The 16,633-nt window shown below is 33.2% G+C and overlaps 1 protein-coding gene across 1 annotated transcript in view; it reads right to left on the reverse strand.

Annotated features, from left to right (window-relative positions):
• Positions 1–16,633, reverse strand: part of TBC1D8B (TBC1 domain family member 8B) — a 56,500-nt gene that overhangs the window by 24,669 nt on the left and 15,198 nt on the right. Inside the window, exons 2-8 of the mRNA XM_004768999.3 lie at positions 14,929–15,039; positions 12,208–12,326; positions 11,472–11,697; positions 10,350–10,590; positions 7,439–7,646; positions 6,371–6,538; positions 349–498 (exon numbers count right to left, since the gene is read on the reverse strand). Of these exons, the coding sequence (XP_004769056.1) occupies positions 349–498; positions 6,371–6,538; positions 7,439–7,646; positions 10,350–10,590; positions 11,472–11,697; positions 12,208–12,326; positions 14,929–15,039 (1,223 nt within the window). The remainder of the gene's footprint in view (positions 1–348; positions 499–6,370; positions 6,539–7,438; positions 7,647–10,349; positions 10,591–11,471; positions 11,698–12,207; positions 12,327–14,928; positions 15,040–16,633) is intronic.

Raw genomic sequence — 16,633 nt, forward strand, 5'->3', positions numbered from 1 at the left:
CTCACATAAAAATGGGAAAAGCATCAATACTTCAGCAATAAAGCTCTGAATCATCATTATCCCCCAATCACCTTGATTTTAGGATTATTGACAACCTATGCAAATAAAACCTAATGTTCAATTTTCATTAATTCTTGATAACAGCCCTTTTGTTTTTTTATTTGTTTTTTTTTTCTGTAATAGCCCTTTTGTGTAATGGAATGAAAGAAGTCACACAATAGTACCTGCTAGAAAACGTTTTCAAGCACCAAAAGAAGTTTTCAGTTGTGATACCTTCTAATCTGCTCTAAGATTTTTATTTTTGATCAACTGTTTCAGTCCATAGATTCAAGTATTTTGTTTTCCTACCATTTTGGAATTAAGAGTCTCCAAATTCTGAGGGTGAAATACTGTCATTAAGGCTTCGGTGTTCACAGTTTTACTGCATTCTCTCTGACATGTCAAAGATTGTACCTCAGTATTATCAGATGGATCTGTAGAATCAGAGCTAATAGAAACCTGAAAAAGATAAAATGTAAATTGTCCCAAATGTATGCTTAAAAATTTCTGCAAGAAGAAAATGTACTAATGCTTTATGTGTCATTTATAAACCACAATCTACATAATAAAGATTAAAGCAATGTCTCACATTGTTTTTCTATCAAAACCAGAGATGTCAACAAATCAACATCTGGACTCATATGCATACTCAGGACTTCAGTGAACCCACTCCCTTACAAAAACAACAAAATACTGGCAAAAAATTTTAAAAGTACCAGTTCAGAACACTGGAAATTTACCAAAGGCACAGAACGAACTGCAAAAACATCGATAACAACTGAAACTAATGAAGCGCAGTAGGAACACCAGATTCCGTGAAGTTTTGTCTTGAGGCTAGTAGTGTCATCATCCCTCCCTCCCAAGCTCAGAGGTGTGGTAGCCATGAAAGCCTGCGTTAACACAGCCAATGGATCTTTCGGAGCTTCATTAAATTCCCCCTCTCCAAGAACAAACAGTATTTTGGCCCAAACAAACAGCTCCCTAGAAAATCTCCATTCCAGAGTGGCGTTATCATTTGATTTGATTCAGAGCTCAGGTCTAGGAAAAAATCCTCATTCCCCAGGGCCTTTGAGAAAGCCAGGGTAATCAGCTGATAACATCACAGCCTCCGAAGGCTATGATTTCAGTTTGGAGCAAACAAGAGTCTGGCTAAAAATCTAAAAGGAAGATCTGGATAACTAGGTAAACTCAGAGAACTTTGAAAGATTGTAAAGTATTCTTGAGGATCTAGATGTATGTATGCATGTACAGGGGTGTGAAACTGCCCAGGAAAGAAATGGGACATTGGAAGGCCCCAGTCACTCAATTCTGGCTGATTTTGAAGGTAAGTAAGCAATGAAACCTAGGCTGGATTTATAAACTGCATGAAGTTTGAGATATAACTTCACGTAAAAATTCCCCTGGTAAAAAGTAGAAACTTAATGGTTCAAGGCATCTATAAGGAGCTCTTCTGATCCATCACTGGCTGACCACCAATTTATACTGACTCATGGGGGTAATCCATAAAAGCCAGGTTTAAAAATAAAAATAAGAACTATTAAAAAAAAAAAAGCAACCAACAGAAAATGGCTTTGAGAGGGCCCAGCTCCTGGATTTTGTAAACTAAGAATGTAAAGTAGCTATTGTAAATATATTAAAAGAATGAAAGGAAATGATGTTTTAAAAAATAAAAGACCAAGTTAAAAAGTGGGCAAAAAATCTGAATAGAGACCGCACCAAAGAAGATATAAAGATGACAAATAATCATATAAAAATGCTCAATATTATATCATTGAGGAAATGCAAATTAAAAAAAAAACAATGAAATACTATTGGCTATTATAATGGTTAAAATCCAAAACACTGACAATAACAAGTACTTGTGGCTGAGGATATGGAAAAAGAACTCTCATTAATTACTGGTGGAAATGTAAATGGTACATCCACTTTGGAAGATCATTTGGCAGTTTCTTAGAAAGCAAAACATAGCCCTACCATATGAATCAGGAATTGTGCTCCTAGGTATATAACCAAGTAGTTGAAAACGTATGTCTACATGAAAATCTGCATGTGAATGTTTATAGCAGCTTTATTCACAGTTGCCAAAAATTGAAGGCAAATAAGGTGTCAAGAGGTGAATGGATAAACACGGTGGTATATCCAGATAATGAAATATTTTTCAGCAATAAAAAATAGACTATTAACAAAACATAAAGAAAAAGAAAATTTGAACTTACTAATAACATGTAAGGGCACTGAATCTGTAATCCAAAACCTCCCACCAGAGAAAAACCCTGGACCAGATGGCTTCATGGGTGAATTCTATCAAACATTTAAAGAAGAATGAATGCCAATCCTTCTCAAATTCTTCCAAAAAAGTGAAGGGGATGGGAACACTCCCAGACTAATTTTACAAGGCCTGCATGCCCTTGATATTAAAGCCAAATAAGAACACTACAAGAAATTATAAGCCAAAATCTCAATGAGTACAGAGGCAAAAATTCTCAACATACTAGCAGATCAAATTCAACAGCACATTACAAGGATCATATACCATAATCAAGGAGAACTTATTCCTGGGAAGCAAAGATAGTTCAACATACACAAATCAATAAATGTGATATACCACATGAATAGGATAAAGGATAAAAATCATCTGATCATACCCATAGATGCAGAAAAAACATTTGACAAAATTCAATATCCTCTCATGATTAAAAACTCTCAACAAAGTGGGTATAAAAGAAATATAACTCAATATAATAAAGGACATATATGGCAAGCCCACAGCTAACATACTCCAAGGTAAAAGGTTGAAATCTTTTCCTATGAGATCAGGAACAAGATATAGTTGCCTAGTCTCACCACTCCCATTCAACATAGTACTACAGGTTCTAGCTAGAGCCATCAGACAAGATAAAGAAATAAAATATGTCCAAATAGTAAAGGAAGAAGTAAAATTGTCCCTTCTGACTAAAATGATTTTGTCTACAGAAAACCCTGAAGACTCTACCGAAAAACTACTACAACTGATCAATGAATTCAGTTAAGTTGCCGAACACAAAATCAATGTACAGAAATCTGCTTCATTCCTATACACTAACAATGAAGCAGCAGAAAGTGAAATTAACAAAACAATTTCATTTACAACTGCAACAAAAACAATAAAGTAGGAATAAACTTAACCAAATAGGTGAAAGACCTGTACTCTGAAAACTATAAAACGCTGATCAAAGAAATTCAAGACAACACCAAAAAATGGAAAGATATTCCAGGCTTATGGGTTGGAAGAAAAAATATTGTTAAAATGTCTTTTTTACCCAAAGCAATCTACACATTTAATGCAATCCTTATAAAAATTCCAATAGCATTTTTTACAGAATTAGAACAAACAATCCTAAAATGTGTATGGAACCACAAAAGACTTCAAAAAGCCAAAGCAATTTTGGAAAAACAAAACCGAAAGTATCATAATTCTAGATTCCAAGTGATATTACTAAGTGGTAGTAATTAAGACAGCATGGTACTGGTATAGACACACAGATCAATGGAATTTAATGGAAAACGCAGACATAAACCCACAATTATAGAGTCAATTAATCTTCAACAATAGAGGAATGAATATCCAATGAGAAAAAGTCTCTTCAAAAAATGGTGGGAAAACGGGGCGGCCCCATGCAAAAGAATGAAACTGGACCACTTTCTTACACCATACACAAAAATAAACTTAAAATGGATTAAAGATCTAAATGTGAGACCTGAATCCATAAAAAATAATTGAAGAGAGTATAGCAGTAATATCTCTCACATCAGCTGTAGCAACATTTTTGTAGATATGTCTCCTGAGGAGAGGGAAACAAAAGCAAAAATAAACTATTGGGACTGCATCAAAATAAAAATTTTCTGCACAGTGAAGGAAACAATAAACAAAACTAAACGGCAACCTACTGAATGGCAGAAGATCTTTGCAAATGACATATCTGACAAAGGGTTAGTATCCAAAATATATATAGAACTAAAACAACTCAATACCCACAAAACAAACAATGCAACTTAAAAATAGGCAGAAGACATGAACAGACATTTCTCCAAAGACATCCAGATGGCCAACAGACACATGATAAGATGCTCAACTTCAGTCATCATCAGGGAAACGCAAATCAAAACTATAATGAGATATCAGATACCTCACACGTGTTAGAATGGTTAAAATCAACAACACAAGATACAGTGTTGGCAAGGATGTTCAGGAAAAAGACACCCTCTTGCACTGTTGGTGGGAATACAAACTAGAGCAGCCACTCTGGAAAACAGTATAGAAGTTCCTCAAAAAGTTAAAAATACAACTATCCTACTGTCCAGTAATCACACTACTGGCTATTTACACAAAAAATACAAAACCGCTAATTCAAATGGATACAGGCACCTCTATATATATTGCAGCATTATTTATAATAGCCAAACTATAGAAGCAGCCCAAGTGTCCATGAATAGGTACATGGATAAAGAAGGTATATAAATATTATATATGTAATATTTCACTATATGAAATATTATTATATGAATCATTATATAAGTATGTTATATATACTACATATGAATATATGTATTGTGTATGAATATATGTATATGTGAATAATATGAAATATTTCATATAATGAAATATTAAATATACATTATACATAATATATAAAATATTATATAATGAAGTATGCAAAATATATATAATAAAATATTATTTAGCCATAAAAATGAATGAAACCTTGCCATTTGCAACAACATGGATAGAGCTAGAAAGCATAATGAGGAGCAAAGTAAGTCAGCCAGAGAAAGACAAATACCACATGATCTCACTCATAATGTGAAATTTAGGGAAAAAACAAATAAGCAAACCAAAAAAGACTCTTGGCAACAGAGAACAAATTGATGGTTACCAGAGAGGAGGTATATGGTATATGGTAGATGGGGCAAATAGGAAACGAGGATTAAAGAATACACTTAAAAAAACATTTCCTAGCAAACCAGTATACCGACTGGTATTTTGTAAATACTCTTACTAAAACCTCTAAAAATGGGTAAGAGAAACCAGAAAACCTTAGAACTCTGACATACATCTGAAAAGATGATAAACTCATTTTGAAACAAAATCCTTTCTTTACCATTGATCATACCTAACTACTAGAGACACCTGAGAGTTTTGAGGGGAAATGCCAGTTCTTTGGATATAAGAGACACAGATAGATTGAAGGAGAAAGAAAGAAAAGCAGAGCATTAAATCTAACACAGGGAATGAATCTGGAGTGGAACAGGACAGGAAAAAAGTGATATAACCAAGAATATGGAAGCACTGTGAGAGAAACTACCAGGACTACAGGTTTTTTACCGTGTCCTCAATATCAAACTAAGGAATATCTTGGGCACACACCTGAGGAGTATGAAAGATTATAAAGTTGGGGCATGAAAATTCTTGATGGTTAACTTGATTCTGGTTCTGGAACTGAGACATATATTTTTTAATTACATGTTTTTATTGTTTTTCCATTATCAAAGAAAAAGCTAGTCTTATCAATACTGCACTGTAACTGACTTAGCTTAATATTTTTAGTTTCTACTCTGGAGAGGTAAAAGCCACTGTAATCCTATCTAAATAAAATAACACAGCCAGTAAAGCCAATGTTGATTTTTTCCTTTGAATTCCTAATTAAAACACAATAGTTATAATGTGATAAGTTTTATCAATCTATTAAAACATGAGTTTCCTAGGCACTGAAAATGAAAATTAATTTGAATTGAAAGTATCTACATTTCCATAGAGGACTCACTAAACATCAAAATCAGTCTCTTAACCACCCTTTGCCAAGATTTGCCTTCTTCAATATTTTACTAGTAAATAGCTTTGCCACTATTTTGCTGTGAGCTATATTATGTAAGTAAGGCTAAGCTACTCGATATTAAATAAAAGATATTTAGACTGGTTTAAAATTGCTGTCTCTCTACAGCAGTCAGAGGAGAGTCTTTTTAAGGCCTTACTGAATTCCCAAATAGTCTGGAGTTATTAAAAGCCATATTACATGAAAGTATAAGATGTATATAACTGAAATACTGCAGATATATAGTTAAGAAAGATCAGATGATAATAATTTTTAAAATATAGTTCCTAAAGAAGGATAAAGTTCCTAATTCTCACTTCTGCTTTAAAAAGTGACTTAGAGAATGTAATTTCTTTGGTTTTAGTCTTTAAAAAAATAAACCTAAGCATGAATAGAAAAAGTACTCTGAGTTCCTTTGGAAAGAATGGAGCACATGAAAGAATTTTTTTGGAAAAAAAATGATTTGATTGCTATATAATTACCTCTGTGCTAATATCGTGATACTGACTTGAAGCTGCCCCACACTTGAGTCTGAGTTTTGTCACCAGCTGCTCAAAATCTTTAACTTCACTGAAGCGAAAAGCTGTTTTTCCTTTGATGCTAATGATGACAGATTTGCTGGAATCATTTGGCTTATCTATAGCTAAGACCTGGGGGGTGAAAACATAAATGAATCACATTCTCCCTTGTTGCTAACGCTTTCAGGCAAAATATGTTTTAGCTTAATCTTTTGTGGCTAAGGCTTTGATCCATAGTATGACTTATTAAGAAATAGACTTTGGGTACTAGCTGCACCAATGACACAAGTAAACTCAGTGAAAGTTATTAAATTCTCAAGAAAAACGCTTAATTAACATGTAGCCTTAAAAAATGACAAGATAAATGTAAAAATTCAGCGCTATAATGTTGACAATCCATTTCTAACCTACATAAAAGCTATCAATTATATTCTTTTTGACTATCTCTCTCTCTCTCTCTCTCTATATATATATATATATATATATACACGCATATACATATACATATAGTCTTTTTGACTATATGTCAATAATCTAAGTATTTATGTCACAAATGTCTGGCCGATCATGTTCCATCTCGAGTCATCCTGAACCCTTATCTGATTTGTAAATTTTTAATTTTTTTCTATTCTCACTTTTAATGAAAGCTATAATGCTCTTATCCTAGTATTCTTATCCTAAAGAATAATACTGAACTTAAAAAATGAATATTGGGGCACCTGGATGGCTTAGTTGGTTAAGCATTTGACTCTTGATTTTGGCTCAGGTCATCATCTCAGGGTTGTGAGATCAAGCCCTGCATTGGGCTCACACTGAGTGTGGAGCCTGCTTGAGATTCTCTCTCTCTCTGCCCCTCCTTCCTCCCTCCCAACCTGCTTGTTTGTGTTCTCTGTCTCAGAAAAAAAATTCTTTAAAAATTACTAAAATGGTGGTGCATATAGAGTTTTCAATAATTTACAGTTAAGTGATATTTTATTCTTTGAAAGGTAGCATGTTCAAACTAAAATTGCTATGTAACCAAATTTGTATTACCTCTCGTAATGGAATGATTACACTATGTTGATTGCCATCCTGGCTAGCAAAGCAGATATAGTTTTCTGAGATACACATTTTTCCATGAGTATTAAAATGGCTGAATGGTACCCATAAGAAACACTCATGTACTTCTTTCAAAGTCTCTTCTTTGGGGATCCTAAAAAAAGCACCGAACTGCTCACTGTGGGCTCGAATTTCCAAACCTCTGCAGAAAAGAAAAAAGAGGGTTCAAATAATGACTTCTAAAGAGCACATATGCCCATATTGATTAATTGAAATGTACTTTAAAGCAGAAAGATTACATACTACATGCTATGTTTTTCAACAAATTATGTAATGGAAGAAACACATGGATTCATAACAAATACATTTTCTTTGTTCCCTTTTCAAATTTTGTTTTATTACTAAATACAATGCACAAAAGTTAGAGATGATGTAGGACTTTAAACCATCTGTTAAGGAGTGATTTGCTGGAAGATTTTTGCTATATTATTGTACATTCATAATATGTGAATATAGTTAAAACCAGTATTAGCAAACAACTTTTATATGTGGTTATCAGATAATCAAGAGTCACCCAGTTTAAACAAAATAAAAATGAAAAATAAAAAAAGGAAGAGAAAAATTAAAAACGAAAATTTACAGGATCAAAATTTAGACAAGAAGAAAAATATATAAAAATAGTATTAAAATTAAGTGAAACAAACATTTAAATGAAAGTTTAAAGAAATCCACACTAGCAGCAAAATTAAAAGCATTGCTTGCACAGTATTGGACACCGGATAGGTGTCAAGAAATAAAGATGACTTGTTAACTGATATATAAATATATGAATAAAAACCAATTAGTTAAAATAGTATAATTTTTCTAGAGGCAGTAAACACTTGTGTTAAGCAGCAATGCCATCTGGGGTAGTAAGTAAATTATGCAAGTTCTAACTCAAAGCAAACATAGTTAAAACCAAATTCATCCTTCCAGCATATATTATTTGAATATGTGTTATTTCATCATGTCTTTCAAAAGAATTCTGATTAGCAAAAAACCACATTAATTTTACCTCACTTAAGTTATAATTTGGTGGGTTAGTATTATTTTAAAAGCAGAGGACTGCTTATATAAATGAAAAGATGTCCATGATATATTATTTTAAGGTGGGGAGAAAAGGAGACTGTGCAATAATATGTGATGTTTAGTTCCAATAATGTTTTTTGCAAATACTTTTTAATTAATGCATTAAAAAGCCTGGAAGGATATACTACCAAACGTAACCATTGCTAATGTGTTTCTATACTATTTAAGTTATAGAAGAAATACATATTTGTAAATAAAGGTAATAAAAGGTAATAAAGGTAATAAAGATACTCAATTTTAGAAAAAAGTCATTTGTAGGCTAAGTCTAAATAAGTTATTGTTCTTTTTAACTTACTAGTAAGAAGGATTTAGATATATATGATTTTCAATAGGCTCTCTTAAAAATACACATAGACAAAAGAGGATTTCCTATGTCATTTAAATACAGATTTGGTAATGAATGACTCATTGATAGATGGCTTTTTAAAGGATATTCTAAGGGAAATAAAATGGCTAAAAAGTTTATGTTTCTGGTGGCCAATCAAGGAACAAACTACAAAAACGAAGGCTCAACTATAATATAACATAAACTGAATTCCTAATCCTCACAGAGTTCTATTTATAAATGATGCACACTGGGACCTTTAAAAAATTCACCTTGCTGATCTATTTTCCAGAAAAGCAGACACACTCACAAAGAAGTCCTTATATATACATATTTTAGAAAATGGTTAGAAATAGGCAAATAGAACAACTATATCCAGTTAGGATTATGTAGTAATCACACAACCCTCTAGGTCACTTGTTCTGGTCTATCCATAGGACTGCAACTTGGGTTCCTCTTAGTTTCTCATACAGTCTATAGCCTCATGCTCCTTGCCAGAAGAATCTGTATTCACTAGCTATTTCTAGATCCTCTCTTCTCTCCCTCTCCTTTGGCATGCTTATTTCAGTCAACTGTTCTGAGTGTTGAGCAGTATGAAAGGGCTCTGGTCAGTTTCAGCAAACCAAATATAGTGGCAAAAAGCTATCAGAGATACTTCTCATGCAGGCATTAATAATGATTAACATTTATCTAGTGTTTTATATTTTACAAAGTGTTCTCACATATTACATTGTTCATTCCTCATAAGTGCTCTGTGAGGTAGAAATGATTCATGAGGATACTTAGGTCCTGAGAGATAATGACTTGTCCAAGTGTTGTTATACTCTTATTATAAAGCCCATGCTCCACTGACTCCACTAACTTGCCTCTTCATAAAAAATTATGCGGTCTAGGGGCACCTGGGTGGCTCAGTTGGTTAAGTGGCCAACTCTCGATTTCAGCTCAGGTCATGATCTCAGGGTTGGGAGAGTAAGCCCCAAGTCAGGCTCTGCACTCAGTATGGAGCCTGCTTGTCCCTCTCCCTGCCCCTTCTCCCCATACATAAATAAAATCTTTAAAAAAAATGATGCTGTCTATGAATTATGTTTAAAAGTAAACAATACATTTTACAATATCAGATCTGAAACTGTTCAGACTACTCATAGAGAAATGTATACCCACCATGCATATAAAAATCTCTATATTTCTAAAAGCACTCCAGGGCAAATCCTATTGGGATTTTGATAAATAATTTTCAATCCTAACTTCTACCACTTCATAAGATTAAACTTTATGGAGGGAATACTATTTGTGAAATGCATATGTTTAAACTAAATAAATACCCCACACATCAATGATTAAGTCCAAAGAAAGATTATCATATAACATAGAACAGTTAACTTTTAATGATAATCAATGTTATGATTCTTTGGTAAAACAATACTTAAAAAGTGTTAATCAAGCTTTGAATACCTCTTGGTGATTTGTAGAGGATCATCAAGGATTGGGTCATTAGCAAAAGTTTCCTTATCAAAAAGTCTCTTTATAGCATAGTTTGCCAGCTGTTCCATAAGAAGGTATGTTTCATTAATATGCAAAAACATTGAAAAGTAGTGATTCTCCCCTTGGGAACACACATGAATACTCTCTGTTAGTATAACATTTGAAGTCTTTTCAAGTTTTGAGACTGCATCCCAGGAGATAATGAGTTTTACTGCAAAAAAGAATTATAAGCAGATATGATTAAGTTTTTCAATATTGATTAATGTTTATCAATGAGGTCTTTTAAAATAGTTAACCACTTGAAAAATGCTATGAACAACTAAAATACTTTAGACTTCAAGGTTAGTTAAAATTCTGAAGCATAAACATGAACATAACAATAGTTGATGATTCTAGGAACAGATACAATTTTTTAAAAAATTATTCTGATTTTTTTAAAAGATTTTATTTATTTATTTATTTGACAGAGAGAAATCACAAGTAGACGGAGAGGCAGGCAGAAAGAGAGAGAGAGGGAAGCAGGCTCCCTGTTGAGTAGAGAGCCCGATGCGGGACTTGATCTCAGGACCCTGAGATCATGACCTGAGCTGAAGGCAGCGGTTTAACCCACTGAGCCACCCGGGCGCCCCAATTATTCTGATTTTATATTTGAATCTGTTACTTTACATATTTGCATAATCACTGCTGTAAAAGCTATATGTATGCTCTTAACATTACTGTCTGATTCTTCTTTACAACGGTGGGCCATTAGATACTATGGTTACTATCTTATACTGTATTTCTAAAACAAGGATTAAAACATGAATTGCAGAGAGTCGAGAGTTTAGAACAAGACAAAGAAAGGAACTATATGCCAGGTCACCATCATTATTTAATATTCATTCACTTCTCACAATATGCAAGGCATTCTATATATACTTTCAGTAGCTCCTATGTTAAGGATTCTTTCTCTAGATGAAGTGAACTTTTTAATGTACAGTTTAATTACTCTTAATATCAATCCTATTGCTTTATATACAATCTAACAATACTACAGAGTTGACAGGTCAGTCAGCAAATTCAAAGTCATGATAAGCAACAGAAACCACTTACTTTCTGATCCCAACAGAAAAGAATAGAAGCTCAGAAAGTTGGTGCTAAGATAGAGCCAACCCTGACAAGGAACCCGTCCTTTCCAATAACTGCATGAGTAATAGGTCACTAACTTCTCCTGCTCTGGTAAACCAAAACATTTTTCAAATTTCAAAAGGGCTTCTCGAAATTTCTCAGGATCATCTTCTTTTGCAAAAGAATGTTTTCCCTCTTCAGCAATCAATCCCTAAAGGAGGTAAAATATTTTTTTAAAAAATTAATTATTACTTACTAATAAAAACACATTTTATGTATTTAAAAAGTTCACTAAATACAACTGTGTATGTAAACGCTTCTCTTAGAACAGAGGTGAGAAAATTTTCTTTAATTAGGTAATTGGTTTTTTTCTAATGCCTCACAAGGAGCTACTACAAATATGGGTGCTAATTTCTTTTTTTTTTGGTGCCAAAACTCAGGATCGAACCTGCAAAATATTTTTTGAGTGAAGGATTCATCCAAACTCCAAATTCAAGAAATACTGAAATGAAAATATCCCTAAGAGCACTCACAAGGGCACCAAAAACTAATTACTGACTTTGTAATTTCCTTTAGCACTGATTCTGACATTCCTATGTGTATTTCTGCCAATCCTGAAAGGTGTCAGTAAAACAATGACCTTTCCCACATGGCCTTTGATCCTAAAATAAGAGGTTCAAAGATTTTTGTATTCCACCTACAAAATATATCCATCACTTACTCTTATCTTTCCTTGTACAAAATTAGTAATATCTTCATTTGAATCAAACACAGATAAGGTCTTCATGATATTTTGTTCCAACCAATCCCAATGTTTGGTTATTTCCTCTCTGTTGGCTCCTGATTAATAATGAAAGAGAATAAAAGATTCAAGGGAAATTCCACAACAAAACTGCTCTTGATATTTACAAGTTCAGTTTAAAAAGAAATAAAATTATATTTGCTTGTTTTCAGAAATGATGATCATAAAAGAATAAATATATTAATTACATTTATTCTCCTCTTCATCTGTATATGTAGGGATAAATACTATTTTTTATTATAAACAAAAGACTTAAATATTTAATGAAAGGGGAAAAAAGTAAACAAAACTCATGAGAAAAGATATAAAATTCTGAAAACAAGATGCCAGTAACTGGTGCCTACAGCAACCAATACTTTTTAAGAGAATATACAGTTTGCCAGAACATAAATAAATAATTTAATCCATAGCCTTCAAAAAGTACAGTCAGTATTGTCCCTATAATCTGTGTGACTGCAAACAGCATCCACATCACAATACTATGTACACTGTGTAAAAAATATGTATTTCAACTGTGGCAACTCTACTTATCTTAGAAGGTGAAGCTTTTGTTCAGTCACCCTTTTCATTAAAAGCCCTAGTTAACCTAAAGAAGTTTCATCAAAGAGGTTAGAAACCCTATAGCAAGTAAATCCACGTGACTGCCAGATCAGTGTTAGGTAGGTAGCTTGTCAAGGGTCAAATATTACAGTTAGCTCTGGGTTGCTTTGGCTTAAACAACATAACATGTTTAAGATCTTAAGGCATTTAAGATCTCCCCAGCATTGTAGATTATAAAAGATCTTTAAGATCTTTTTACCTTTAAGATATCCTTTAATAAGGGGCACCTAAGTGGCTCAGTGGGTTAAACCTCTGCCTTCGGCTCAGGTCATGATCTCAGGATCCTGGAATCGAGCCCCACATCCGGCTCTCTGCTCAGCAGGGAGCCTGCTTCCCCATCTCTCTCTCTCTCTGCCTGCCTCTCTGCCTGCCTCTCTGCCTACTTGCGATCTCTTTCTCTGTCAAATAAATTAATAAAATCTTAAAAAAAGAGAGAGAAAAAAAAGATATCCTTTAATAAGATACCTTTAAAATCTCCCCAGCACTGTGGATTATAAAAATCTCATTCAAAAGGAACATCTTGGCTCCTTGGTATGTTTTATGATACATGGAAGTGATACATTAACTGAAACTGCAGAACTGCCTATTTTTTATACTCCAGTTAGAAACTGTATTCATGTTACTAATGTCACAATACCAAGTCTAATAACTATCTTTAATGAATCACAAATAAAAGTCATGGGAAAATTTTAAGCCTTTATTTTGGTTCTTTAGGTATAAGGAAGTTGGTAATTATTATATTTCTTCAAGTTGGTAATTATTGTATTTCTGCATCATGTTATATTGGGGGAATAAGTTATGTAATAGTCCTTCTTCTTTAAAGTAGAATGGATATTTTTCCCTGAATAATTTCTACCAACCAGATTTAGATGAGGTTACAAATGTCTCATAATGTCAGCAGGCATAATGTCATCTTCATTTAGTTTAAAGGTTTTTGTTTGTTTATTTTTTATTTGACAGATGGAGATCACAAGTAGGCAGAGAGGCAAGCAGAGAGAGAGGAAGGGAAACAGGTTCCCCGCTGAGCAGAGAGCCCGATGTGGGGCTCGATCCCCAGACCCTGGAATCATGACCTGAGTAGAAGGCAGAGGCTTTAACCCACTGAGCCACCCAGGTGCCCCATGGTCTTCATTTAGTTTAAATGACATTCAATTTAAGAAAGCCAAAAGAAAAAACTCATTGGCAATGCTTAAATAAATATATAGGGAGATGCAAAAGATAAGCCCCATCTTTAAAAATTCATGGTATGCTGTATGTTCACACATATGAACTATCCAGGAATTTACATGCTTTTTTTTTAAAGCGTATCTATCTACTTGAGAAGAGAGGGGGAGATGAAAGAAAGAGAAAAATGCAGTCTTTCAACATGAAAAAGGCCAGAAATCCAGGATTTTAATTTAAACCAACATTATAATGGCATCATAAGAGAAATAAACTGTCATTGTGGGTTTTAAAAAAAATTTTGAGTTGTTTTATTAGGAAGAACATCCTAATTCATTTTCTTTCTACTATGTATATAAATGTAGATCTGAAGTACATCAGCATAAATGAGAATGTAGCATTACCAGTAAAACATCTCTTTTATTTCAAGGATATAATGCCTTGTGTGAGAAAGTAGATGTGTAACTAAAAATGTTTCAATTTTTCAGACTTATACTTTCTTAGGGGACAATCTTTAGTTTTGGGCTTGATTCTCCTAATCTGAGTTATTACAGATGAAATGTGAGGATTTCTCATCTTCTCAGCGGTTGGGTGCAGCAGATTTAAGTTGAAGAAAGGAATCCTATAGCAGTAGTGCTGACCAAAATTTGCTGGAATACATGCTTCAGGTCCCTCACACTAATGGATTTTTAAAAAAAAAATTGTAATAATCTGTAATCCTTCTTTCCTGAACAATTAGATATCTGGCTATTCTCTTAATGTAGAGTTACATATTTAACTCCTTTCTAAATCAAAACTGGGGAGTATAAATACATGTAAATATTCAATTTCTTAGTATGCTTATTTGTTTGGATTATACATTTTAAAAATTGTACTCACCACATGCAATTGACAGGTAAACTTGAGAATCTGGTGTCTGGTGTAGGATGCGAAATGGAGCAACTTTAGCAGTAGAATCTAAAACTGAATCAAGAGTCCCAACTAGGAGTCCTGTTGTAATAAAGAGACCGCTAAAATAAAGATTTTACAAAACATAAAGCCAGTATCACTTCATCTAAAAACTCATGGATTAATCTTTTTAAAAATTTCTAGCCCAGAGTTTTCCTTATAAAGATTTTCTTAAAGAAAAAATATCTTCAGACCAATACGAGTAATCCTTGAGAAAATTATCTTTCAATTAAAAAAAAAAGTCAGGTTCAATTGTATGAATATCACTGTATATTTACAGCACTTATATATATCCTTTATAAGGTTGTATATATAGCAGAAAAGAATGTAGATTCTTGTACCAGAGATTTCCTGGGTTTGAATACTGGCTCTGTCACCTGTGCCAAATCGAACCAGCTGTACTTACTTTTTCTTCATCTTCATTTGTAATACAGGGGGTTAAAATAGACCTTACCACAAAGGGTTGTTGTAAAGAGGAAATGAGCTATTATTACATATGAAAATTAGAAAAATGTTTACCATATAGTAAAGCACTCATTGTTAACAAATACTATAATTATATAAGAAAATCTTGGGTATTCAAACAAGGTAAAACCTTGACTAACTAAAATGTATAAGAAGGGGATTTTCTTTTTAACAATTCTCAATTCCTCAATTCAGAATTCAAGGCTTTTGATCAATTAGTTCCAATGCATCATCGGATTATATCTCCTACTCTTCCCTAGAAAAAAGTTTGGTGCTTTAATAATCAACTAATTTAATTTCTTTGTTAAGAGTCTTTGCTAAGCAATTTTCTTTTTACCTATGCATGCTAATGTAAGTCTTCTAGTTCAGTCCATAACCCAAATTCTACATTTTCCTCAAGACCTACTTCCCACATAAAATCTTTTGTGGCAATCCCAAGCAATAATACCTTCTCTTTTTCCTGATTACTTTGAACACTTAAAATCTATACCATACAACCTAGCATTTTGATTATTACGCTAGTTATTAAAACTATTTCTAAATGTTTCACGTATATGAATCTAGACTCCTTATCTAGATTATTAGTTCTCAGAGGACAATAATCATGTCTCCTACTTCTGGGTGTGTACTCCATCTACCTTTCAACATGTTGCTAGGCACAACAGGAGCAAAATTTCAATGGGATGACTGAAATATATAAAACTACCTTCCCTTGATTGATTGAGTGTTGGTGTTGTTTTATAAGGCATTTCTCTTTAATTTAGCATAGAGATTTGAGAAAAAATTTAAACCAATTACAAAATAGGCTTTTGGCTATTTTCCTATTCCTATCTTTACTCACTTAAAAGGAATTAAGATTACAAGCAAGCTTTGAATGAGAATATAGGTAGGTTGGCAGATGTGTGGTAGAAAGTTATAATGAGCATTGAGGGAGGTGGTAAATTAGAACATTAGGTGGTAGAATAGAGATACAAAGAGAAATCTGGCTCAGATGAAAGGAAAGGTTAAGAGTGTAAATGTAAGAAATCAGTAAAAAATAAAATCAGGGGTCACAAATGCAGCCTAATATCAATTAGCAATCTGACAGAGAGTTTCATGGATTTTTTTTAAAAGATTTTACTTATTTATTTGACAGACAGAGATCACAGGTAGGCAGAGAGGCAGGCAGAGA

The sequence above is a fragment of the Mustela putorius genome, unplaced genomic scaffold (genome assembly GCF_011764305.1).
Source record: "Mustela putorius furo isolate JIRA1106 unplaced genomic scaffold, ASM1176430v1.1 tig00003901_pilon_pilon_pilon, whole genome shotgun sequence".
In the NCBI taxonomy this organism is placed as follows: domain Eukaryota; kingdom Metazoa; phylum Chordata; class Mammalia; order Carnivora; family Mustelidae; genus Mustela; species Mustela putorius.